This window comes from Papio anubis, chromosome 2 (genome assembly GCF_008728515.1).
Source record: "Papio anubis isolate 15944 chromosome 2, Panubis1.0, whole genome shotgun sequence".
In the NCBI taxonomy this organism is placed as follows: domain Eukaryota; kingdom Metazoa; phylum Chordata; class Mammalia; order Primates; family Cercopithecidae; genus Papio; species Papio anubis.
Window position 1 is genome coordinate 189,150,588 of NC_044977.1, and position 22,740 is coordinate 189,173,327.

General features: G+C 42.2%; 1 protein-coding gene across 1 annotated transcript in view; it reads left to right on the forward strand.

Annotated features, from left to right (window-relative positions):
* Nucleotides 1–249: 249 nt before the first annotated feature.
* The window catches only part of PLAAT1 (phospholipase A and acyltransferase 1), a 35,338-nt gene continuing 12,847 nt past the window's right edge, over nt 250–22,740 (forward strand). The window contains 3 exon segments of the mRNA XM_003895287.4: nt 250–627; nt 630–733; nt 19,556–19,694. Of these exon segments, the coding sequence (XP_003895336.2) occupies nt 423–627; nt 630–733; nt 19,556–19,694 (448 nt within the window). The 5' untranslated portion in view covers nt 250–422.

Consider the following 22,740-nt stretch of genomic DNA (forward strand, 5'->3'; position numbering starts at 1 on the left):
AGAGGCTTTCTTGGGGTGCAGGTACCAGGATCCCCTGGGCCTTAAGGGAATTTGTGTTGAGCTAGAAGAGTGGGTGTATTCATGATGGATGTGTCCGAACATTCCTGTGCTCAACAAAACCGATTATCTTTATAACCGTAGCGCCTAGCACAGCGCCTGGCGCCGTGAAAGTTGGCTGCGGGAACATCCAAGAGGAGCGTGCGGGGCCGGGGGCGGCATAATTGGTCACGCGGCGCTGGCGCTGCGCTTTGACCGTCGGCGCTGGAGCGTGTGCGTTGCGTGCGCGCGCGGAGGCGGCTGCGTCGGGGAGCACGAGGAGGGAGGCCCCCGGCGGTCGGGCGGGCGAAGCGGGGCTCGGGGCCAAGCGAGGTCTAGCCGGAGCGACTGTGCCCCGCCTCCTGGGCGGAGCGGGCGGCTCCCGGATGGTTAGAGCCTCGTGCCGGCTCGGCAGCGCCCGGACGCCGGGCCCAGCGCGTCGGCGCCCTGGCGTGCGGGCGTCTCGGAGCCGCGGAGGGGCCGCCGGGACCGTTTCAGCGTGGCGGCGCTGGTGCTGGCGTTGGCCCAGGAGGACGGCCCTGAGTGGTGGCCGGCGGCTGCCACCCGGGTCTCTCCCGGGTACAGATGGAGTCGTCCGCGGCCATTAGCGGCAAGGTCGGCAGCTGCGAGGCCACGGGAGACGCCAGGACACACGCAGCTGCCTCCCGGTGCGAGAAGACCCCGGCTTAAGAGTGAGGTGTGCTGGGCGGAGTGGGGAGGACCTCGAGGCGCCCCGGCAACCAACCGTGTTCTAACCAACTGGCAAGTGGGAAAAGTTGACCTGATTAGAGAGTAACGGATCTTATTCAACCTCTTGTATTTCACAGACTGGGAAACTGAGTCCGCGGGGCGAGAGACTTGCTTCCCTAGGTTACACAGCTATTAAGTGGCAGAGCTGGGACTAGAAACCCCATCTGTTTAAGGCTTTTTAAACCCACTGGCCTCACCGAAGTGAATACGAATAATAATACAAGTAATTATTATTGTATTAGATTTTGGAAACTTGGATAGTGAGATTCCTTTGGCATTCGGGACTATTCATATGACTCGTGCTGGAAAAAGTCACTCATGTTTTCTCTGGGCTTGGGCTCCTCATTCCTTCATTCAATGAACATTTGCTCCGCAGTTATTTGTGCGAGGCACTCTAAGCAGAGACCGAAGGTGTAGAGCAAGCTTGTCCAACCCGTGGCCCACCAGCCGTGTGCGGCGCAGGACAGCTTTGAATGCGGCCCAACACAGATTCGTAAATGTTCTTAAAACATTATGAGATTTTTTTTTCGCCTTTTTTTTTTTTTTTTTCTCATCAGCTATGGTTAGTGTTAGTGTATTTTATGTGTGGCCCAAGGCAGTTCTTCCCGTGTGGCTCAGGGAAGCCAAAAGATTGGGCGCATAGTATAGAGAAAAACAAGAAGCATCCCTCCATAGCGTATGGCCCACAAGAGACAATTCCCCAGACACCAGTAGCTGAGGCAGGTATAGGAGGGGGATGGGCCATTAGATACAATGCCTGTGGAAACTAAAGAAGGCGGATCGGAGGAAGACAATCCGACCTGGGGAGTGGAGGAGGGAGCGGGAGGAGGTGGTATCCGACCTGGATTTTTAAAGATTGAGTCATTTGGGGCACTTGGAAGTGGACGTTCCGGGTAGAAGGTTCAGTATTAACAAAAAGAAAACAAAACTCTGAGTGTGAAGAATAATGGATAGTTTGGTTTGCCTAAAATGTAGGGATTAATAAGGATGCCAGGATTCTAGGGCGGGGGACCAAGATGGGGAGTCAGTGGTGGGAAGCCCTGGAAGATTCCAAGCAGAGCATGACAGTGCTGTGGCAGCGGATAGTTAATTTGACCAAGGAGTGGACCCTCATTTGTAGCGTGAGAGTGTAGGACCAAGGATCTTTGCAGTCCTGAGAGTCTATGAAATAGCCAATCTGGGAATACAGGGCTTCATGGAAACATCTGAGTGTAGGAGGATTATGGATGGAAAGTGCAGCTGGAATGGGAAAAGGCCCAAACCGAATGAGAAGCCTTGGACTAGGGGTAGCCTGTGATCATCTGCTATTGTGTTTCAGACTTCCAGTAACGTTCTTGGGAGTACTTGTTTAAAAAGTGCTCTTCGTGTTCCTGTAACTTAGGTGGCCTCTGAGGCATGAGCAGACGTTCATTAGCCTGTCCCTATCGGCAGGGAACGTTTATTTCTTCTGACGCATCCCCAGGGGCCAACATAGAGCTATAAAGACAGCAGCCTGCTTTGTCAGTTGGCCAGTTGAAATGGGAGATTTCTTACACAAAGATTACAGACTTAACCTTCATGCCACTCTTTATTATAAACTACTCATAAACATAATATATATTGTGGTGATCATTTTACAAACTATTCATCAACTATATATAAACAATTCTTTGCAGATGGACTCTTCAAATGAAACATTTTTACCTTAAAGATTGTAGTAGAGGATTTTATAAATGTGTCTTTAATTGGTTCTGTGTTTTCTCATACTTATGAAGCACTACATTACACAATTTGCCTGAATGAAATTGGTAGATGTGGTCCATGTAAATCAACTTACCCAATCAGACAGGTTATAGATATTTGCCTAAAATCTGAGCCTGGGCACCTTGGAGATATTCTGACCTCACCTGGAAACTCCCCAACAGGATAGGTGCAGGGATTCTGGAGCAAGGCTCCACTTCACATTACCTTCTGGTTCTGCATGTGAATGCTTAAAAACTTCCTGTGGTGTTCTATGAAATACGTATTTCTGTGCTTTTGCAGCTGCTCCATCTAATAGTATTTGAGAAGGGGAAAAAAATGAAATGTTCCCTAGTAGAAATTCCTTTGGTTAATGATCTTAATCAATGGGATAAAAAAGGAGCATGAACTCTGGAATAAAAAGGGACACCTGAAATTGAATTCCAGTTGTGTCGCTTACTACCTGTGCAACTTTAGGTCTGGCACTTAACTCATCTGAGTCTCAGTTTCCTTATCTGTAAAATGATCACCACAATAATCAGCTCACAGTTGTTGACAGTCTAACAGAACAACCTGTCGCCACTAGAATCCCACATGTTGGCCTTTTATAGCCACACCCGCGTCCCTCCCACTGCCTCCTCCACTACCTTAACTCATAGCAACCACTGTATGTTCACTATCTTTTTAAATAATTGTATCATTTCAAGAACATTATAAAAACGGAATCATATAGTATGTGACCTCTTGGCATTGTGTTTTTTAATTTTTTCCACTGAGTATAATTCTCTAGAGGTATATTCAGGTTGTTGCATATGTCAATAGTTTTTTCCTTTATTCCTAAGTAGTATTCCATGGTAGGCCTGCATACAGTTTTTTTTTTTTAAACCACCCTTTGAAGGGTATTTAATGGGGTATGATGAATAAAGCTGCTATAAACTTTTGTGTGCAGGTTTTTGGGTGGATATAAGTCTTCATTGTCTTTATTCTCAGGGATAAATGCCTAGAAGTACAATTGATGGATTATATAGTAGTTACAAGCTAAACTTTTAAAGAAGTTGCCAGACTGCTTCCAGAGTAGCTACACCATTTTACATTCCCACCAGCAGTGAATGAATGATCTGATGACAATGATGACTCTGCATCATTGTTAACATTTGGTGTTGTCACTGTTTTTTATTTTAGCTATTCTGATAGATGTGCAATGATATCTTATTTCGTTTTTTTTTAAATTGACAATGATGTATATTTATGGGGTACGATGTGATCTTTTAATCTATCCATAAATTATAGAAATAAACTAATGTATTAGTTCATTTTTTGTTATAACAGATTTATAACAGAATGCCCAAAACTAAGCAATTTATAAAGAAAATTAATGTATTTCTTACAGTTATGGAGGCTGGAAAATCCAAGGTCAAGGGACCACTTCTTGTGAGAGCCTTCTTGTTGGTGGAGACTCTACAGAGTCCCAAGGTGGTATAGAGTATCACATGACAAGGGGGCTGAGTGTGCTACCTTGCTAGCTTAGGTCTCTCTTCCTGTAATAAAGCCACTAGTTCCCTTCCCATGATAACCCTTTAATCCATGAATTCCTTAATCCCATAATCCATGAATAGATGAATCCATTCATGAGGACAGAGCTCTCCTGATCCAATCACCTCTTCGAGGCTCGCCCCACTTCTCAATACTACCACATTAGGCATTCAGTTTCAACATGCATTTTGGAGGAGACAAACATTCAAACCATGGCAGATATACATCATCTCACCAATTTATTATTTTTTTGTGGTGGTAAGAATGTTAAAAATCTGTTTTAACAGTCTTGAGGTATGCAATACATTATTATGTGTGGTAAACATGCAATGCAATAAATCACTAAAACTTACTTCTTCAGTCTACCTGAAACTTTTTACCCTTTGGGCCACTTCTTCCCTCTCCTCATTTCTCTCTCTTCCCTCTAGCCTCTGGTAATGACCTCTGTACTCTGTTTCTATGAGGTCAGCGTTTTTAGATTTCACATGTAAGTGAGATCATACTGTATTTGTCTTATGTTTCTGACTTATTTCACTTAGGACAATGTTCCTCAGTTCCATCCATGTTGTTACTAATGATAGAATTTCCTTTTTTTAAAAGACTGTGTAGTTATTTCATTGTGTATATGTACCACATTTTTAATCCGTTTATCCATTAATAGACACTTAGGTTGTCTCTGTATCTTGACTATTGTGAACAATGCTAAAATGAACATGGGGGTGCAGCTATCTCTTCAACATATTATCTCTTCAGCATAGCTGTCTCTTCAGTTCATTTGGATATATACCCAGAAGGAGGATTTCTGGATCATATGGTAATTCTGCTTTTAGTTTTTTAGGAAACTTCCGTACTGTTGTTTCAAAATGGCTAAACTAATTTACATTCTCACCAGTGATGTAGCAGGGCTTCCTTTTCTCTGCATCCTCACCAACACTTGTTATCATTCATCATTTTGGTAATAGCCATTCTAACAAGCATGAGGTGATATCACATTGTGGCTTTAATTTGCATTTCCCTGATGATTAGAGATGTTGAGCATTTTTTTTCATCTGTATTTTGGCTATTTGTGTCTCTTCATTTGTAAAATGTCTATTCAGATACTTTGCCCAGTTTTTAATTGACTCTTTTTCTTGCTGTTGAGTTATATGAATTCCTTATATATTTTTCATATTAGCCCCTTATCAAATGTGCAGTTTGCAAATGTTTTCTCCAAATTCATGTGCAAGGAGAATCCTAATGTCATCAACAAACAGAGAAGTACACTTCTTCCATTCCTATAAGAATGCCTTTCATTTCTTCCTCTTGCCTAATTGCTCTAGCTAGGACTTCCAGACTATGTTGAATAGCTGTGAGAGTGGGAATCATTGTTGTCTTTCTAATCTTACAGGAAAAGCTTTCAAACTTTTTACCATTGAGCATGATGGTGTCTGTGGGCTTGTCATATATGGCCTTTGTTGTGTTAAGGTACATGCTTTCTATGCCTGTTTTTTGAGAGTTTTGTAGCATGAATGGGTGTTGAATTTTGTCAGATGTTTTTTCTGCATCTATTGAGATACTTGTGTGGTTTTTGTCCTTCATTTTGTTAATATGGTATATTTATTTATGTATTTATTTATTTGTTTATTTTTGAGACAGAGTCTCACTCTGTCACCCAGACTGGAGTGCAGTGGTGTGATCTTGGCTCACTGCAACCTCCACCCTCACCGAGCTCAAGCTATCCTCTCACGTCAACCTCTCAAGTAGTTAGGACCACAGGCACATGCCACCATGTTAGCTTTTGGTATTTTTATAGAGATGGGGTTTAGCCATGTTGCCTAGGCTGGTCTGGAACTCCTGGGCTCAAGATGTCCATCTGCCTCAGCCTCCCAGAGTGCTGGGATCACAAGTGTGAGCCACAGTGCCTGGCCCATATTTATTGATTTATATATGTTCAACCATCCTTGCATCCCAGGGATAAGTCCCACTTGATTATGGTGAGTGATCTTTTAAATTTACTGTTGAATGCAGTTTGCTAGTATTTTGTTAAAGATCTTTTCATTTATGTTCATAAGGGATATTGGCCTGTAGTTTTCTTGTGGCGGTCTTGTCTGGCTTTGGTGTCAGGGTAATACTGGCCTCATAAAATAAGCTCTGAGGTAGTCCCTCCTGTATAATTTTTTGGAAGAGCTTAAGAAGGATTGGTATTTCTTCTTGAATGTTTAATGGGATTCACCTGTGAAGCCATCAGGTCCTGGGCTTTCCTTTGGTGGGAGATTGTTTACTACAATTCAATCTCCTTATTTATTATTGGTCTACTCAGATTTTTTGTTTCTTCCTGATTCAGTCTTGGGTTGCATGTTTCTAGGAATTCATCCATTTGTTTTGCATTATCCAATTTGTTGGTGTATAGCTGTTCATTGTAGTCTTTTATGATTGTAAAGGTAAACTGAGGCTGGAGCCGAACCAGGAACGAAGACACAAGGCAAATGGCAGTGAGAATAGCCTTTATTAGGACTCACGGGCGAGGTTCCTCGGTCCAAAGGTGTGGGCTGAGGAAGTCACGCTGAGGGAGGAGGGTAGGGACTTTTTATAGCCCGAGAGGCAGGGAAGCTGGTTGTACAAACAGGGCCTGGGGGTCTTGAAACTACTAGGGCAGGAGTTGAGTAAGGGTTATGAGGAAGGGGTCTTTGGAAACTGTCAACCGAAACTGCTGTTTACGAACTTGTGGAATGCAGGTGAGCTGCAGGTCATGGGGGAGTGTGGTTGCCCAGCCGGAACTCTGACGCATGTAAGTCTGCGGGTGTGTACAAGGGTGAAGGGGGTCTTTAACAAAAGGCCTGTTATGCCGGGTAACGCTGCCATGTTGAGTCTTGATTCCTGCCTAACATTCCGACCTGTTTCTAATAAGAAAATGGGGCGACGTGTTCATCCGGCTGCTTCCTGCTGGTATGGGTCATCGTGGGGTTCTTCGGAGGTCGGAACTCGGGTATAGGGGTGGAGCAGCATCTGATTGAAAGTGACCTGGGAGGCTTCTTTCATGCGGTCCTGGATGAAGCGGAGGACACAGGGAGCTATGAGTAGCAAGAAGCCAATGATCAGTAAGGGGCTTAGAAAGGGTAGGACTTAACCGGCCACAGACGACTGCCACCACCTAAGTGAGGGCCTTGATCCAAGGTTTTTCTGGTGCAGTCTTTCCCGAATCTTTTCTAGAGTGAGGAGATTGGTTTCTACTAGTCCTGACTCATTGATGTAGTGTTCGGCCGGGAAGGGGAAAGGAGGGGGTTAGGTTAGAGGAGTTAAAAGGGCTGGGTAAGGGTACCGCAACCAGTGGGGGCTTATTCAAGGCTGCACACAAGAAACGAGAGATGTTGTGTACCTCGGCCATGTGTACCACTTGAGCCCCTTCCCTGACTAAGGTTAGCCAGGAAAAAGGGTTGCTGCTGTCCTGGGGCTTACTGCCTGGGCTAGAACTGAGATGGCTTTCTCCTGTTGTCTGATGTCAGAGGCCAGGCTGACGAGGCTGCTTACGACCTTGATGTAGGCCTTAAAGATCCTGAGTCAGGCCACGGGATAAGACTCACTGTGCCCACCAGTCCTAGGAAGGACAAGATCTCTTCCGCGTCCTGAGGAGGCTGGAGAGTTTCAATGAGGCTTATTCTATCTGCTGTGAGGCTTTTTGTAGTGGGTGTGAGGAGTATGCCTAGGTAGGTGACAGAAGGGCTGCAAAGTTGAGCCTTAGCCGGGGTAACCTGATAACCTCGGTCGCCTAGAAAATTTAAAAGTGTAGCAGTGTCTGCAAGGGAGCACTCTTAGGAAGGACTACATAGTAATAAGTCATCGACATAGTGCAACAATGTGCTATGGATCAGGAGACAGAGGACAACATCCTGTGCCAGTGCCTGTCTGAAAAAATGAGGGCTATCACGGAACCTTTGAGGCAAAACAGTCCAAGTCAGCTGGGAAGAAATATGAGTGTCTGGATCTTCCAATGTAAAAGCAAACAGAAAGTGGCAGTCTGGGTGTAGAGGGATGGTAAAGAAGGCATCATCCCGGTCAAGGACAGTGAAATGGGTGGTGTCAGGGGGAACGCACGAGAGGAGTGTATATGGATTGGGAACAACTGGAAAGGTAGGGACTACTGCCTCATTGATGAGGTGTAGGTCCTGCACGAGACGATAGGCCCCAGAGCTTTTCCGTACAGGGTGTGGGGGGTCAGCCTGATGGGGTTTGTCAGGTGAGAGAAGGGGGAAGAAGAACGTGAGGTGTGGGGAGGGGTTGGGTCGGAAGTGGACTGAGGCCCTTAGCTTGGAGAGGAGATCTCGTCCTAACAAGGGGACTGGGCACGAAGGAATGATAAGAAATGAGTGCGAGAAGAGGGAGCCATCCAAGCGGCAAGACAGAGGAGGAGTCTGGCGGTAGGTGGAGGGAGTGCCATCAATTCCCATGACCGTGACAGTGGAGGGGTGGCTGGGGCCACTGAAGGAAGGCAAAAGAGAAGGTAGCCTCTGTGTCCATGAGGAAAGATATGGACTTACCCGCTACCTGGAGCATAACCCTGGGCTCGGCGAGAGTGAGAGGGGTTCCTGAGTCTGGACCTCTTCAGTCTTCGTCAGTGTCGAGGAGGTGGAAGGCGCCTCCAATACCTGGAGGAGGGTCGTCACGTGGAGGCGCAGCGACCGTCCTTAGGTCAGGGCAGTCTGAACTCCAGTGGCCCATCTGCCGACAGTTCGGACAGGGGCGGGCTGGCTCCTTTGGGTTAGGCCACTACCTGGCCCAGTGGCTGTTGTTGCCGCACTTGAAGCAGGCACTAGGTGGTGTTCGGGTAGTACCTCTTTTCTGGGAGCTCCTGGAGCCAGCCAGCCTCAGGGCTGCTACAAAGGCCTGGGTTTGGAGTTGTACCTTCTGTTTTAGCCTGGCCTGTCGTTGGGCCTCAGCTGCTTCCTCCCTGGAGTTGTAGACCTTGAAGGCCAGTTTGACTAAATCCTGGATGGGAGTTTGAGGGCCTTCCTCCACCTTTTAAAATTTTTTTTTTGGATATCAGGGGCCGACTGAGAAATGAAGTATGAAGCTAAGATGGCTCCTCCTGCAGGGGAGGCAGGGTCAAGGTGAGTGTACTGAATAAGTGCCTCAGTCAGCCAGTTAAGAAAAACGGCCGGATTTTCATCTGCAGCCTTGGACTACCTCCTTTAATTTGTTAAAGTTGACTGACTCTGTTAGAGGCTGCCCGCATGCCAGCAAGAAGGCACTAGACTATCATATCTCGGCAGCGGCAGCCTGCCTGACCAACCTGCTAGTCCTAGTTGGGCTCGGCTGAGGGCACCGCCTCAGTGCCAATTGGCATGGCATGGTCAGTTAAATGAAGCTGGTCAGCGTGCTGCCTGGCTGCCGCTAGTATATGCTTCTGTTCCTCAGGGGACAGGGATGACGTCATAACGACATGGGGATCATGCCAGGTGAGGTCATACACCTGGCACAGGTATCTGAACTTTTTGAAATACTGAGTGGGGTTGGCCGAGAAAGAGCCTACACGCTCTTCAATCTTAGACAGGTCTGCCAGCGAAAACAGCACATGGACCCGGACTACTCCTTCGGTGCCTGCCACCTCTCGTAAGGGACACAGGAGGTCGGTCCTGGACTGAGTGTGGGCTGAGACAGGTGAGGAAGGGGAGGAGGTGGAAGGTAGGGGAGACAGAATCTGTTGGGTTTGGTAAGGGCACAGGAAGGGTGGAAGGGAGGAGAGGCATTGACGAGGACGGGGATAATGGTGGGTCAGGGTAAGGAGGAGGTTGGGTGGGAGACCGGAGGGGTGGCCGGGATAGGTGTCAGGAGGCTCAGAAAAAGGAGGAATCATCCCTCTCCTTGCTCGAGGGAAGAGACTTTGCGAGTAGGACCTGAGCTAACGAGCATTGGGCGCAGAGATCTAGGTGAGAACGCAAGTCCCAAAAGGCTTGAACATAGTACCCTATGTGCCATTTACCTAGTCTCTTGCAGAAGTTGGTCAAATCTATGAGGATGTTAAAGTCTAGAGTGCCTTCTGCAGGCCACTGGGACTGATTATCCAATTTATACTGCGGTCATGCTACTGTGCAGAAGAAAATGAGCTGCTTTTGTTTTAGGTCTTGGCTGAGACTTAAAGTCTGGAAATTAGCCAAGAGGCACCTCAGAGGGGATTTTCAGTTTGGTTTAGACTGGGTAATTCCCAAGGTCTCAAGGCGGGCAGTCCGGAGGCAATGGGAGCATCCTCTCACTGCCACGCAGAGTGCGGGGTACAGTGGCTTCCGGGGAGGTTGGACGTCTCCTAGTCCCCAATGCCAAGGTCACAGTTGACTGGAGGGAGCCCCTGACGTGGCCACGCGTTTCGGACAGGGACTTCCTGGAGGGAGCTTACAAGACGGGGGGAAAACTTACCCAGCAGTGATCGAATTGAGTCTTGGATTTGGTGAAACGGCTCCTGGCTCGGAAAGGAGGTCTTGGCTCGAAGAGAGGAGAGCCTGCCCGACCCGGCACGGGTCCGGGGAGGGGGGGTCTCCTCCTGGGTTTCGGCACCAGATGTAAAGGTAAACTGAGGCTGGAGCCGAACCGGGAACAAAGACACAAGGCAAATGGCAGTGAGAATAGCCTTTATTAGGACTCACGGGAGAGGTTCCTCGGTCCAAAGGTGCGAGCCAAGGAAGTCGCGCTGAGGGAGGAGGGTAGGGGCTTTCTATAGCCCGAGAGGTAGGGAAGCTGGTTATGCAAACAGGGCCTGGGGGGTCTTGAAACTACTAGGGCAGGAGTTGAGTAAGGGTCATGAGGAAGGGGTCTTTGGAAACTGTTAACTGAAACTGCTGTTTACGAACTTGTGGAATGCAGGTGAGCTGCAGGTCATGGGGGAGTGTGGTTGCCCAGCCAGAACCTGTGACGTATGCAAGTCTGCGGGTGTGTACAAGGGTGAAGGGAGTCTTTAACAAAAGGCCTGCTACACCAGGTAATGCCGCCATGTTGGGTCTAGATTCCTGCCTAACAATGATCCTTTGTATTTCTGGGATATTGAAAGGAGTTAGTCAGCTTGCTTTAGGCAGACAAAGTAAAGGATCCCCAGAGAACCTCTGAGTCACCCCACAAGTGCTTACACCAGATGTTTTGTGCAGATAAGGGAACTTGCACAGGGGACTTGCCTAAACATGCCCACAGCAGACTAAGGGCCCGCATGCACACTGGAGCAATATGTGGAGCCACCAGACTAAATGCACGCCTTATACAGATAGGGAACTCAGCGTCATCAGGTTATATATAAAGCCCTTGTATTCAGCTGTGAAGGGGCAATTACCAACCTGCTTTCAGGACCCGTCTCTCTGCTGAGAACTTTCCTTTTGCTTAATAAATTCTAATCCAGTCACTCTTCAAGTGTCTGTGTACCTAATTATTCTGGTCGTGAGACAAGAGCCCAGACCTTGCTGAGCTAAGGAGTAAAAAATCCTGCATCAGTATCAGTTGTAATGTCTCCTCTTTCATTTTGGTTTTTGTTGGGGTTTTTTTCCTTTTTCTTTGTCTCAAGATATTTTTTAATTTTCCTTTTAATTTTTTGTTTGACTCATTGGTTGTTCAGGGGCATGTTATTTAATTTCCACATATTTGTGAGTTTTCCAAGATTCCTCCTGTTACTGATTTATAGGTTTGTGCCATTGTGGTCAGAAGAAATACTTGATAGGATTTCAGTCTTCTTAAATTTGTTGAGATTTGCTTTATGATCTAACATATCTCTCCTGGAGAACACTCCCTGTCAATTGAGAAAAATGTATATTCAATTGTTGTTACATGAAATTTTCTGTAAATATTTGTCAGGTCCATTTGGCTTAAAGTGTAGTTCAAGTTCAATATTTCCTTGTTGATTTTTGGCCTAGATCTGTCCAATGTTGAAAGTGGGACATTATTGTATTACAGTCCATGTCTCTCATCAGATCTATTAATACTTGCTTTATATATTTAGGTGGTTTGATATTGGGTATATATATATTTATAATTGTTATATTTTCTTTATGAATTGACCCCTTCATCATTATATAATAACTTTTCATATCTTTCTGCAGTTTTTCACTTGCAGTCTATTTTGTCTGATAAAAGTATAGCTACTCCCACTTTGTGTTGGTTTCCTTTTGTGTGGAGTATCTTTTTTCATCTCTTCATTGTCAGCTATGTGTGTTGTTAAAGGTTAAGAGAGGTGAAGTTAATCTATTGTAGGCAGCATGTAGTTGGGTCTTTTTTTTAATCCATTGAACCATTCAATATGTTTTGACTGGAGAATTTAATACACTTACATTCAAAGTAATTATTGGTAGGTAAGAACTTACTGTTGCTGTTTTGTTGTTTTCTGGTTAATTTGTAGATCTTTTGTTTTCTGTTTTCCTCTCTTGCTTGCTTCCTTTGCAATTTAATGATTTTTTGTAGTGGTATGCTTTGATTCTTTATTTTTATCTTTTGTGTATCTACTAAGAATTTTTCCTTTGTGGTTACTAGGAGACTTACATAAAACGTCTTATACTAATAACAAGCTATTTTAAGCTTGTAATTACTTAACTATGATCACTCGTACAAACTCTAAACTTTTACTATCCCCTCCAACAATTTGTTTTTGTTGACACTTTTTAAAAATAGTTTTTGTCATGTCCATTAGCAAAGTATGGTTGCTATATGTGTTTTGAATAGTTTTTCTTCTTTTAACCTTTATATTAGAGATGTAATTTATTTTCATGCTACCATTACAGTATGAGTGTTCTGTGTTTGACTATATACTTACTTTTACCAGTGAGTTTTTATTTTTATGTATTTCCATGTTGCTACTTAGTGATATTTTCCTTCAATGTGAAGTACCCCTTTTAGTATTTCTTGTAAGGCAGGTCTAGTTGTGATAAATTCCCTCAGCTTTTGTTTGTCTGAGAAAGTGTTTTTTAAAGCTCCCCTTCCTCTCTTCCTTTTTTAAGGACAGGATTTTGAGTATAGTGTTCTTGGTTGGCAGGGTTTTTTCTTTTTTTTTTCTTTCAGCTCTTTGACCATATCTTATTCCTTTCTACCCTGCAGGGTTTCTGTTGAAAGATCTGATGGGGGTCCACTTTTATGTAACAAGTTGCTTTTCCCTTAAAGCTTTCCTATCTTCTCTTTGTCTTTAACTTTCCACAATTTGATTATTGTGTATCTTGATGTGGTTTGCTTTGGTTTCATCCTATTAGGTGTTTGTCAAGCTTCTGGATTTCTGTTTCCTTCCCCACACTTAGGAAGGTTTTTGCAATTGCAGTAGATTCTCATTTAATGTTCATAGGTTCTTGGAAACTGCAACTTTAAGCAAAATGATTTATAGCAGGTTTTTGAATAACATCATTTTATTCGATGTCATTTCATTATGTTGATGAGAAAAAATTCCTTTCATTATATGTTGTTTTGCTTTAAGTCACAGTTTCCAAGGACCTATCAATGACATTAAATGAGGACTTGCTATATTTCTTTGAATATATTTTCTGTCCCTTTCTCTCTTCCCTTTTTGTACAACAATAATTCACATATTCTATGTAATGCTGTCCACTAAGGCTGTTAGACTGTTTCACTCTTTTTCATTCTTTTTTCTTTTCAGTCCTCAAATTAGGATTTACCAATGACTTGTATTCAAGTTTGTTAATTCTTACTTCTGCTTGATTTATTCTACTGTTGAACCTCCTTATTGGATTTTTCAGTTCAGTTATATTATTCAGTTGGATGGTTTGTTTGGTACTTTTTAATATTTTCTGTCTCATTGTTGAAGTTCTCAGTTTTTTCATGCATTGTTTTCCCTACCTCAGTAAGCATTGTTATGACTGCCCTTTTGAATTCCCTGTCAGATAAATCACATATTTACATTTCATTAGAGTCACTTTCTGGAGATTTAATTTATCTTGTTCTTTTATTTGTAACATATTTCTATGTTTCTTCATTTTCCTCCATTCCCTATGTTGTTTTCTGCACATTAGATAAAAGAACCACCTTTCTCAGTCTTGCTAGACTGGTCTTGTGTAGGAGATGTTCCTTTCCAATCAGCCTCATCAAAGATTTTTAGAATCCACTAACTTGTTTTTGCTTGTAAAATCTGCTGTTTTTTATTCTTAGTGCCCCCTCCCAACCCAAATTAAAGAGTTTCAAGTTATTGCCTTGAGAGAGGTGGGATAAAAGCCAGTCCCTTGAAATGCAGCTGGAGAGACTGCGGTGTTAGTTGTGTGTTCCAGTTTCTTTTTTCTTTGTAGAGAAGCTTAGAGCAGAATTAAATCTCCCATTCATTCTGCCCTGTACCAAGGAGAATGTCTGAGGCACATGCCTTTATTCTTGATAGACTGCTCACATTGGAGGAGAGATTGCTGCTGAACATTTTCAAGTTAAAAAGCCACCTTTTTGTTCTTTGTTGTCTAGGAGACTCAAAAGTGAAGAACTCGTGTCAGCTCTCAGACTAGAAGCCTGTCTCTTGGGTGAAGGCTATAAAAGTTAGAGCACTCCATGTGTGCAGAAACTACTTCCAGAGAAAGTCTGCAGGTCTGGATTTCTTACTGGCACAAGCCAGAGGAAAAGGTGTAGGGGAAGTAACCACTCTCCCGTTGGAACAAGCAGAAGTCTGACACCCTCCTGGCAGGGAGAAACTTCTGGTCTAGAGTTATTACTAAAACAAGCCATAGAGGAAGGTGCAAGGAGTGCCCACTTTCCCTTTCAGACTTGAAGAAGCAGCCCCCCTGCTCCCCTCCCCCACCTCTTTCCCATTGGAAATTAAAGGAGTTTATTTCCAGAGCAAGTCAGGGGAAAAGGTGTGGGAGTTCCATCCCTCCCATTCTTGCTGGCAGAGGTCTCCAGTTTCTTTCAACAGAGAGATCGCTGGGCTGGATTGTTGCTGGAGCAAGCAGGGGGAAGAAGGGCAACAAGTGCCTATCTCCTGTTCAAGCAAGAAGTTGCGGACCTTTCTTGCAGGGAGAGGCTTCTAGTCTGGAGTTATCACAGAAGCAAGCCAGGGGAAAAGATACAGGAATGCCCTTTTTGCTTCTCAGGCATGGAGAGATCCCCCAGCTTCACTTTCACGAGAGATTGCAGAAATTTATCTCAGGAACAAACCAGGCAAGAAAGCATGTTCTTGCTGGCAGAGGCCTCCAACCTCTTTCCTTTCAGAAATTGTAGGGCTGGAATTGTCACTAGAACAAACTAATGAAGATGGTGGGAATATTATCCTTGTTTAGGCTTGAAGAGGTTTATTCTTTATTTGCTGTACAGGCTCCCAGATACTGGCGTATTAGAGACCAGTACCACATTGAACTCCTGGAAAAGATTGTAGTCAAATCCTTTCCAGGGAGAGATTGGAAGCTGGATTGATCCTGGGCACTACAGCAGCTAACAGAGCTTTCAAGGTTAGAAACCTCCCTTTGTTTGTTGTGCTTGAGGGAAATTCTCCAATGCCTTTTTCCTACTATTTCTCAGACACAGCGATTTAAGAGCCAAGCCTTTTGAAAGGGATGGTAAAAGTTGAACATTAAGTGTATGGTACAAGCCCCTTACTCCTTGGGACCATGCTAGGAGTGGGGATTCCTTTCCTGATTATAAGACTCTGTGCATAGGGTGGGGTTTGTGCATGAGTGTGTCTCCACTTTTCCTACCAATTTTGATGTGGATATTTTCTTTGTCTAGTGTGTAGGCGTCTTTCAGCTGGATTCTGCCTTTCTTTTGGAGAGAATTGATCTGTGTGTAGGTGTTTCCTTAGTGTGTTTGTGGGAGAAGGGATAGTCAGGGAGCCTCCTATTACACCATTTTGCTGAGGTCCCCTTATTGTGGTTTTAATTTGCATTTTCCTAATGACTAATGGCTTTCTTGACATCTATGTATTTTCTTTGGTGAAAGTAGTCTGTTTGCATTACTATAAAGGAATATTTGAGACTGGGTAATTTACAAGGAAACGAGAGTTAATTGACTTACAGCTCCACAGGGCGTACAGAATGCATGGTGCTGGTGTCAGCTGCTGGTGAGGGCCTCAGGAAGCTTACAATCGTGGTGGAAGGCAATGGGGGACCAGGTGTATTCATGGTGAGAATGGGAGCAAGGGGCGGTGGGAGGTACCACACTCTTGTAAACAACCAGATCTCTTGTGAACTCACTCATCACCAAGGGGTTGGCACTAGCCATTCATGAGGGATCCACTCCCATGATCCAGATGCCTCCCACCAGACCCCACCTCCAACACTGGGGATTACATTTCAGCATGAGATTTGGCAGTAATAAATATCCAAACCATATAACCTACATTCTAATTGTATTGTTTGCTTTTTTATTGTTGAGTTTGGGGAGTCCTTTATATGTTCTAGATACTAGTTCTTTCACAGATATGTGGTTTGCAAATATTTTCGCCCACTCTGTAGTCCGTCTTTCCATCTTAGCAGGATCTTTTATAGTACAAAAGTCTTTAATCTTAAGGACAATCAATTTACCAATTTTTCCTGATAAGGATCATACTTTTGGTATCAAGTCTGGGAACTCTTTGTCTACCCTAGACCCTAAAAATTTTTCTCCTATGTTTTTCTCTGTATTTTATAGTTTTACATTTAAGTCAGTTATCCATTTTGAAATAATTTTTGTGTGAGGTATGAAATTTAGGTCAAGGTTGGTTTGTTTGTTTGTTTGCCTATGGATGTCTAATTGTTTCAGCATCAGTTGTCAAAAATCTTTAATAGTGTATGACCTTGACCAGTTAAACTACTTGCCTGGTTTTGTTTTCTTTGTCTAAAAATGAGGAGATTGGACTAGGACTAGATGGGTATCATTTAAGCTGCATTCCTGGAAGTTCTGGGGTCTCAGGAATCCTCAACAGGAGCAGCAATGTGGGCGAGTGGTGACAAGGGCTCTCATGCTGTCCCTGATTTCATTCAGGGCAGTCCTGCTTGTTAGGCTTTATATTTTTATGCTTCTATTTGATACGTGTTTTGACATGGTACCCACTGCTATAAACAAGTTTGGAGACCATTAGATTAGATAATATCTGAAGTACCTTTCTGTAGTCCATTGCTATGATTCTAAGTGTTCAGTATCATAACTCACTTTTTACCTTGCATATTAGCCTTCAGATTCCTCTGTTAGTTTCTTGAGGGATTACTCTTATGAAATCTTATTTCTCTTTATAAATATGATAGACTTTATGAAATCGATTAACTTAACAGTTTATGAATCAATTTATATGTCAGAAATTGAAAAGTTGTTAAATATATTAGAATTTTACAGTTGAATCGTTTATTTCACAGAATTATCATGCCTGGAAGAGAGCATAAGGAACTAAAATCCTACATTAACCGTGTGCCAATCTCAATGTCTCTCTTATCATCCACCTGTTTAGCTCTTGCCAATTCACAGAGCATTTGCAACAGTTTTTTACCAGCTCCCTAAGGGTTACTTGCAAACAGCTTTTTGAGATAAACAAAATCAGGCTTATAATACCTGTTTTCAACATGAGGAAACAGACTCAGTTCCAGTGACCTGCCCAAACTTACAGAACTAACAAGTGTCAAGTAGAAGACTAAGAGAAGAGCTCACATCATTAATACCTAGTCAAGTTATTTTCCTTCTATATTTTATATATTAGGGTTTCAGCGGGTATTTTCCAAAAGTTGGTGTTTGCTACTTTAGCTTTTTATCTGTAAAGTGAGATAATAACATAACACACTCAAATAGTTGTGTATTTTTTCTTTTTTGCAGTTAGATAGGGTTGAGATAGTGCATTTGAAAAAATAATGCCCTAGAAAGTGCTCACCATTCAAATGGTGGTTATTATCATATACTCTGGCTGCATCTTGGAATCATAGCAGGCAGCTTTGTGTGTTTGCTGATTCCTATTCACGGGAAATGTGTTTGTTTATATCACAGTGTATTATCTATTTTTCCTTTTAGTACCCATGTGGCCAAATTACGAACTGCCATATTAATAAGATGCAAACATATTTGAGAGGGTGGTTAGACTTAATGGTTTTCATAAAGTTGTTTTAATAGTTATTTTTCAACAGATGCACAGCTTACATTTGGCCACATCTCTGTGACAGTGTGATGACTGAACTTTTCAACAGATGGCATACAAATACTTGGGAAAACACCCTTCTAATATTAATTGTTATAAAAAAGACTTTTAGAGTGCCAGAAAAATGATAGCCTATATTCCCAAGTCCTTAGTCTCTGCTATTATAATTATAATTTAGATGATTTGGAAGTTTCTATTTCTGGCACTTGGATTTGTTTTGTAAATGAGCATATATATCTGCATTAGAGTGAAATGATGAGGAACATGCTGTTGTCAATTAGAGATTCAACATAGATACAGCATTTAAATCCTCCTTTGTTTGTTGATAGATGTACATAATCTCCTCTTGCTGAGTCATTCTACTTCTATTCCATACATAGAAAATAGAACCTTTTATAAGAATCAGCTGTGAGATACTTATGTGTTCTTTCTAAAAAGTATTGACTTAAAAAAAAATGACCAAACTTAGAATTTGAAACATGTTCATCAATGTGATGAACTCCCCAGCTTTCCAAGTTGTCCTGCGTCTGCTGTTGACCACCTCGCATGGCTTCTGGAATCAGTAAGTGAGGAATCTGACAATAAGTGGGGCAGGAAGGAGAGTCGTGAAAATCTGTGGTGGCATTTATCATTGTTACAATGACAAAGAGCATTTACTGATATTTAGTGGGTGCAAGCCAGAGTACCTATACATGCTACACTACACAGTATAGTTTTAAACCAGAAAGAAATATTCCATGTCCTACATTAATTTGAACATCTGACTGGACATCCATCTGAGCCTGGAATCCAACTCTGCTTAAATGAAGTGACAGAGTAGGTTTTGTAATACATGGTATTTTTGCAGAGTTTTATAATACATGGTGTTTTTGCAGAGTTTTAGTACCCTCAGAATGTTGAATGTTAGCATCCGCCCATACCTCTGCTTCTTGATTTTACTATACTGCTGTATAAAAGGTTGAAAGACTTCTGATCTGATTTTATTGCTCCTGAATTCTGACTTTTTCATGCTAAATAAGTGTAAGCATATAAACCCTTTTTTATATCCTTAAGTATAGTCATAGACTGAACATTTACTTAGTAAACAGATATTATAAATTTACTTTCCGATTTCCCCTTTTTATCCTAAATAGACCATATTTTAATATTTAATCCTTGATATTTAAAAAATCTGTGTAAGTTATATTATCCATGGATTTCTAGATTTAAAGAGAAAATTACAGAATGCTTGTTATTGTAAAGGGGCTCTGAAATTGGTTGGGATGAGAAGCATTACTATAGAAAATTAAGTAAAACAAGACAAAGTATTTCTCTACTTGTCCCCTTGTACACACATAATTCAGTGTTAGAATCATTCAAAGAAAAGAACAGGGTCGTGATTCTAAGTCTTTAGTATGGAATGCAGTCTCAATAAATTCGGTATCATTCTGCTTTTATGGATGTCTTAAACTGATTTTCTTTTGGCAAGTTGTATTAGCTAGTTCTTCTTTGTGTTTGTCATTGCAGATGGCGTTTAATGACTGCTTCAGTTTGAACTACCCTGGCAACCCCTGCCCAGGGGACTTGATCGAAGTGTTCCGTCCTGGCTATCAGCACTGGGCCCTGTACTTGGGTGACGGTTATGTTATCAACATAGCGCCTGTAGGTGAGGTTTATTTCCACTGGCTCCTGGGAGCAGATTTTTAGTGTTCTTGTTACAGGAAGGAATCATGGGTGAAATAATAAACAAAACAAAATAGAAATAAAATATAGAAAGCAGATAAATCTAACTAACCTAGGTTTAGAGAAGGATATTCTGAAACCAAAGCAGCATTGAAGAAATCACAAAGGCCATTCACATTAAATTTTAAAGCCTCTGGATTTAAAAAATTACAATTAAAAAGTAAATAACCAGCTGGGAAAAATATTTGCCACAAACATGGCAAGGTTCATTGTCTTTACATATCACACAAATAGGTTATTTCAATTCATTCAACACCTATTTGTAGATCACCTAGTATGTTCTGAATGCTATTCTAAGTGCTGGGGGTATACAGACAGTCTCCCTGCATGGTGGAGTTTACATTTTAGTAAGCAGGGACAGACCATGAGCAAGTTACACAAATGTTAAAATTGTGATAAGTGATACAGAAGAAATAAGAAGGTAGGATGAGAAGTGCTGAGGGCAGAACGTGGTGGGTGGAGATGCTGTGATTTTAAATGAAGTGGTCAGGAAAATTTCTTAAGAAAGTGACATTTGAGGAAAAACATAAAAGAGGTAAAGAAACCGATCAGATGCTATCTGTAGCAATAGTATCCGAGGTCAAGGGGACAGCAGACAGTAAAACCTCAACAAACAAATGGATAAAGAATTAGGAACAGTTTGTAAAAGAAGAGAAGCAAAAACTAATACACTTTTTGAAAAAATTTCAACTTTCTGGCCTAGGAATTGTAAAATAAACCAATAAAATATTTCTTGCCTATCTCATTAGCAAAGGTTAAAAAGTGATAACAAGCAGTGTTGAAAAGAATATAGTGAAATGAACATAAAGGTATTGTTGATGGTAATATAAACTGATAAGGACTAGGACCTTAGACGGGTTCGTATTCTCTGACCCTGTAATTGTACTTCTAGGAATCTATTCTGGGGAAGTATTTAGAGATGTAGACAAGCATTTCTATGTAATGATATTCACTTCTGTGTCATTTATAATGGTTAAAGTAGACAATGGCATATGTTCGATAGGGGAATGATTAAATAAATTAAGATTTAGCCACATAATATTAGTTATCTAATATTCTTTACTGAGGAATCTTCATTGCTTCACGGAGGGAAACTGCAGAAAGAGCAGAGGTGGTGCTGGCCTCAGAGATGCCTACGTCTAGGGGTTTAACCACTATTTAGACTCTCCGTCACACATCTGCATTTTTTTTCTATATGCTCTCTTCATTTTCCCAGACTATGTCTCTTTAAAAAACTAAACTGATGACCATAGGCAGCTTTAGGTTCTGACTTTTAGGTTCTTTTGACCCAACACGAAAGAGCTAACTGTAACTACCTGTTACAGTTAAAGAATCATGGAGACAGACTCCAGTCGCTCCGGTGTGAAGCCCATGTTCATTGCCAGACTATCGCTGTGCCCAAGAGAATGGAATACTGTGATTGGCTCAGACAGAGTTGTTTCCAGGAATAAATAGGCAATGGTGGGATTTGGTGCTGGATAGATATAAATAACAGCATCTGTAACAGCCGTTAAAAGTCTTATATCTGGACATGTTTTATTGCAGGGAAGATGATCTTAATATGACATTTATTTGAAAAAGATTAACCACATACTGAGTCATAAAGCAAGTCTCAATAAATTCAAAAGAACTGAAATCACACCAAGCACAATCTTGAACCACAGTGCAATAAAAACAAAAATGAATACAAAGAAGATTTCTCAAAACTACACAAAAACATGGCAATTAAACAGCTTGGTCCTCAATATCAATGTGTGATGCTTAATATCTAGTGTCAACATGATTGAATTGAAGGATGCAAAGTATTGTTCCTGGGTGTGTCTGTGAGGGTGTTGCCAAAGGAGATGAACATTTGAGTCAGTGGACTGGGAGAGGCAGACCCACCCTCAATCTGGGTGGGCACCATCTAATCAGCTGCCAGTAAGGCTAGGATAAAAGCAGGCAGAGGACTGTGGAAGAATTACACTGGCTAAGTCTTCTAGCCTCCATCTTTCTCCTATGCTCGATGCTTCCTGCCCTTGAACATCTGACTCCAAGTTCTTCAGCTTTTGGACTCTTGGACCTACACCAGTGGTTTGCCAGGGGCTCTCGGGCCTTTGGCCACAGACTAAAGGCTTCACTATTGGCTTATCTACTTTTGAGGTTTTCGGACTTGGACCGGCTTTCTTGTTCCACCCCTTGCAGACAGCCTATTGTGGGACTTCACCTGTGGTCGTGTGAGTCAATACTCCTTAATAAACTTCCTTTCATATATACATCTGTCCTGTTAGTCCTGCCCCTCTAGAGAACCCTGAAGAATACAGGTGGAAAATGAAATGAGGGCAGAAATCAAAAAGTTCTTTGAAATTAATGAATATAGAGACACAACTTACCAAAATCTTTGGGATGCACCTAAATCAGTGTTAAGAGGAAAGTTTATAGCACTAAACACAGTCATTAAGAAGTTAGAAGGAGCTCAGATTAACAACCTAATATTGCACATAGTGGAACTAGGGAAAAAAAAAAAAAGACCAACCCCAAGCTAGCAGGACAAAATAAATCTAAAATTGGAGAAAAACTGAAAGAAATAGGGATACAAAAATCCATACAAAATTAATGAAACAAAGAATTTGTTTTTTGAAAGGATAAACAAGATTGATAGACTGCTATCTAGATTAACAAAGGAAAAAAGATCCAAAGAAGTGCCATCAGAAATGACAAAGATGACATTATAACCAGCCCTTCAGAAATACAAAAGGTCCATAGAGACTATTATGAACATCTCTATATACATAAGTTAGAAAATTTAGAGGAAATGGACAAATTCTGAAACACAACTTTTCAACACTGAGCCAGGAAAAAAGTTCCAAAATTGAATAAGTAACAATAACAAATAAAAAACTACCAACCAAAAAAAGCCCTGGAGCAGATGGATTCACAGCCAAATTCCAGGAGGTGTACAGAGAACTGGTACCAATCCTACTGAAACG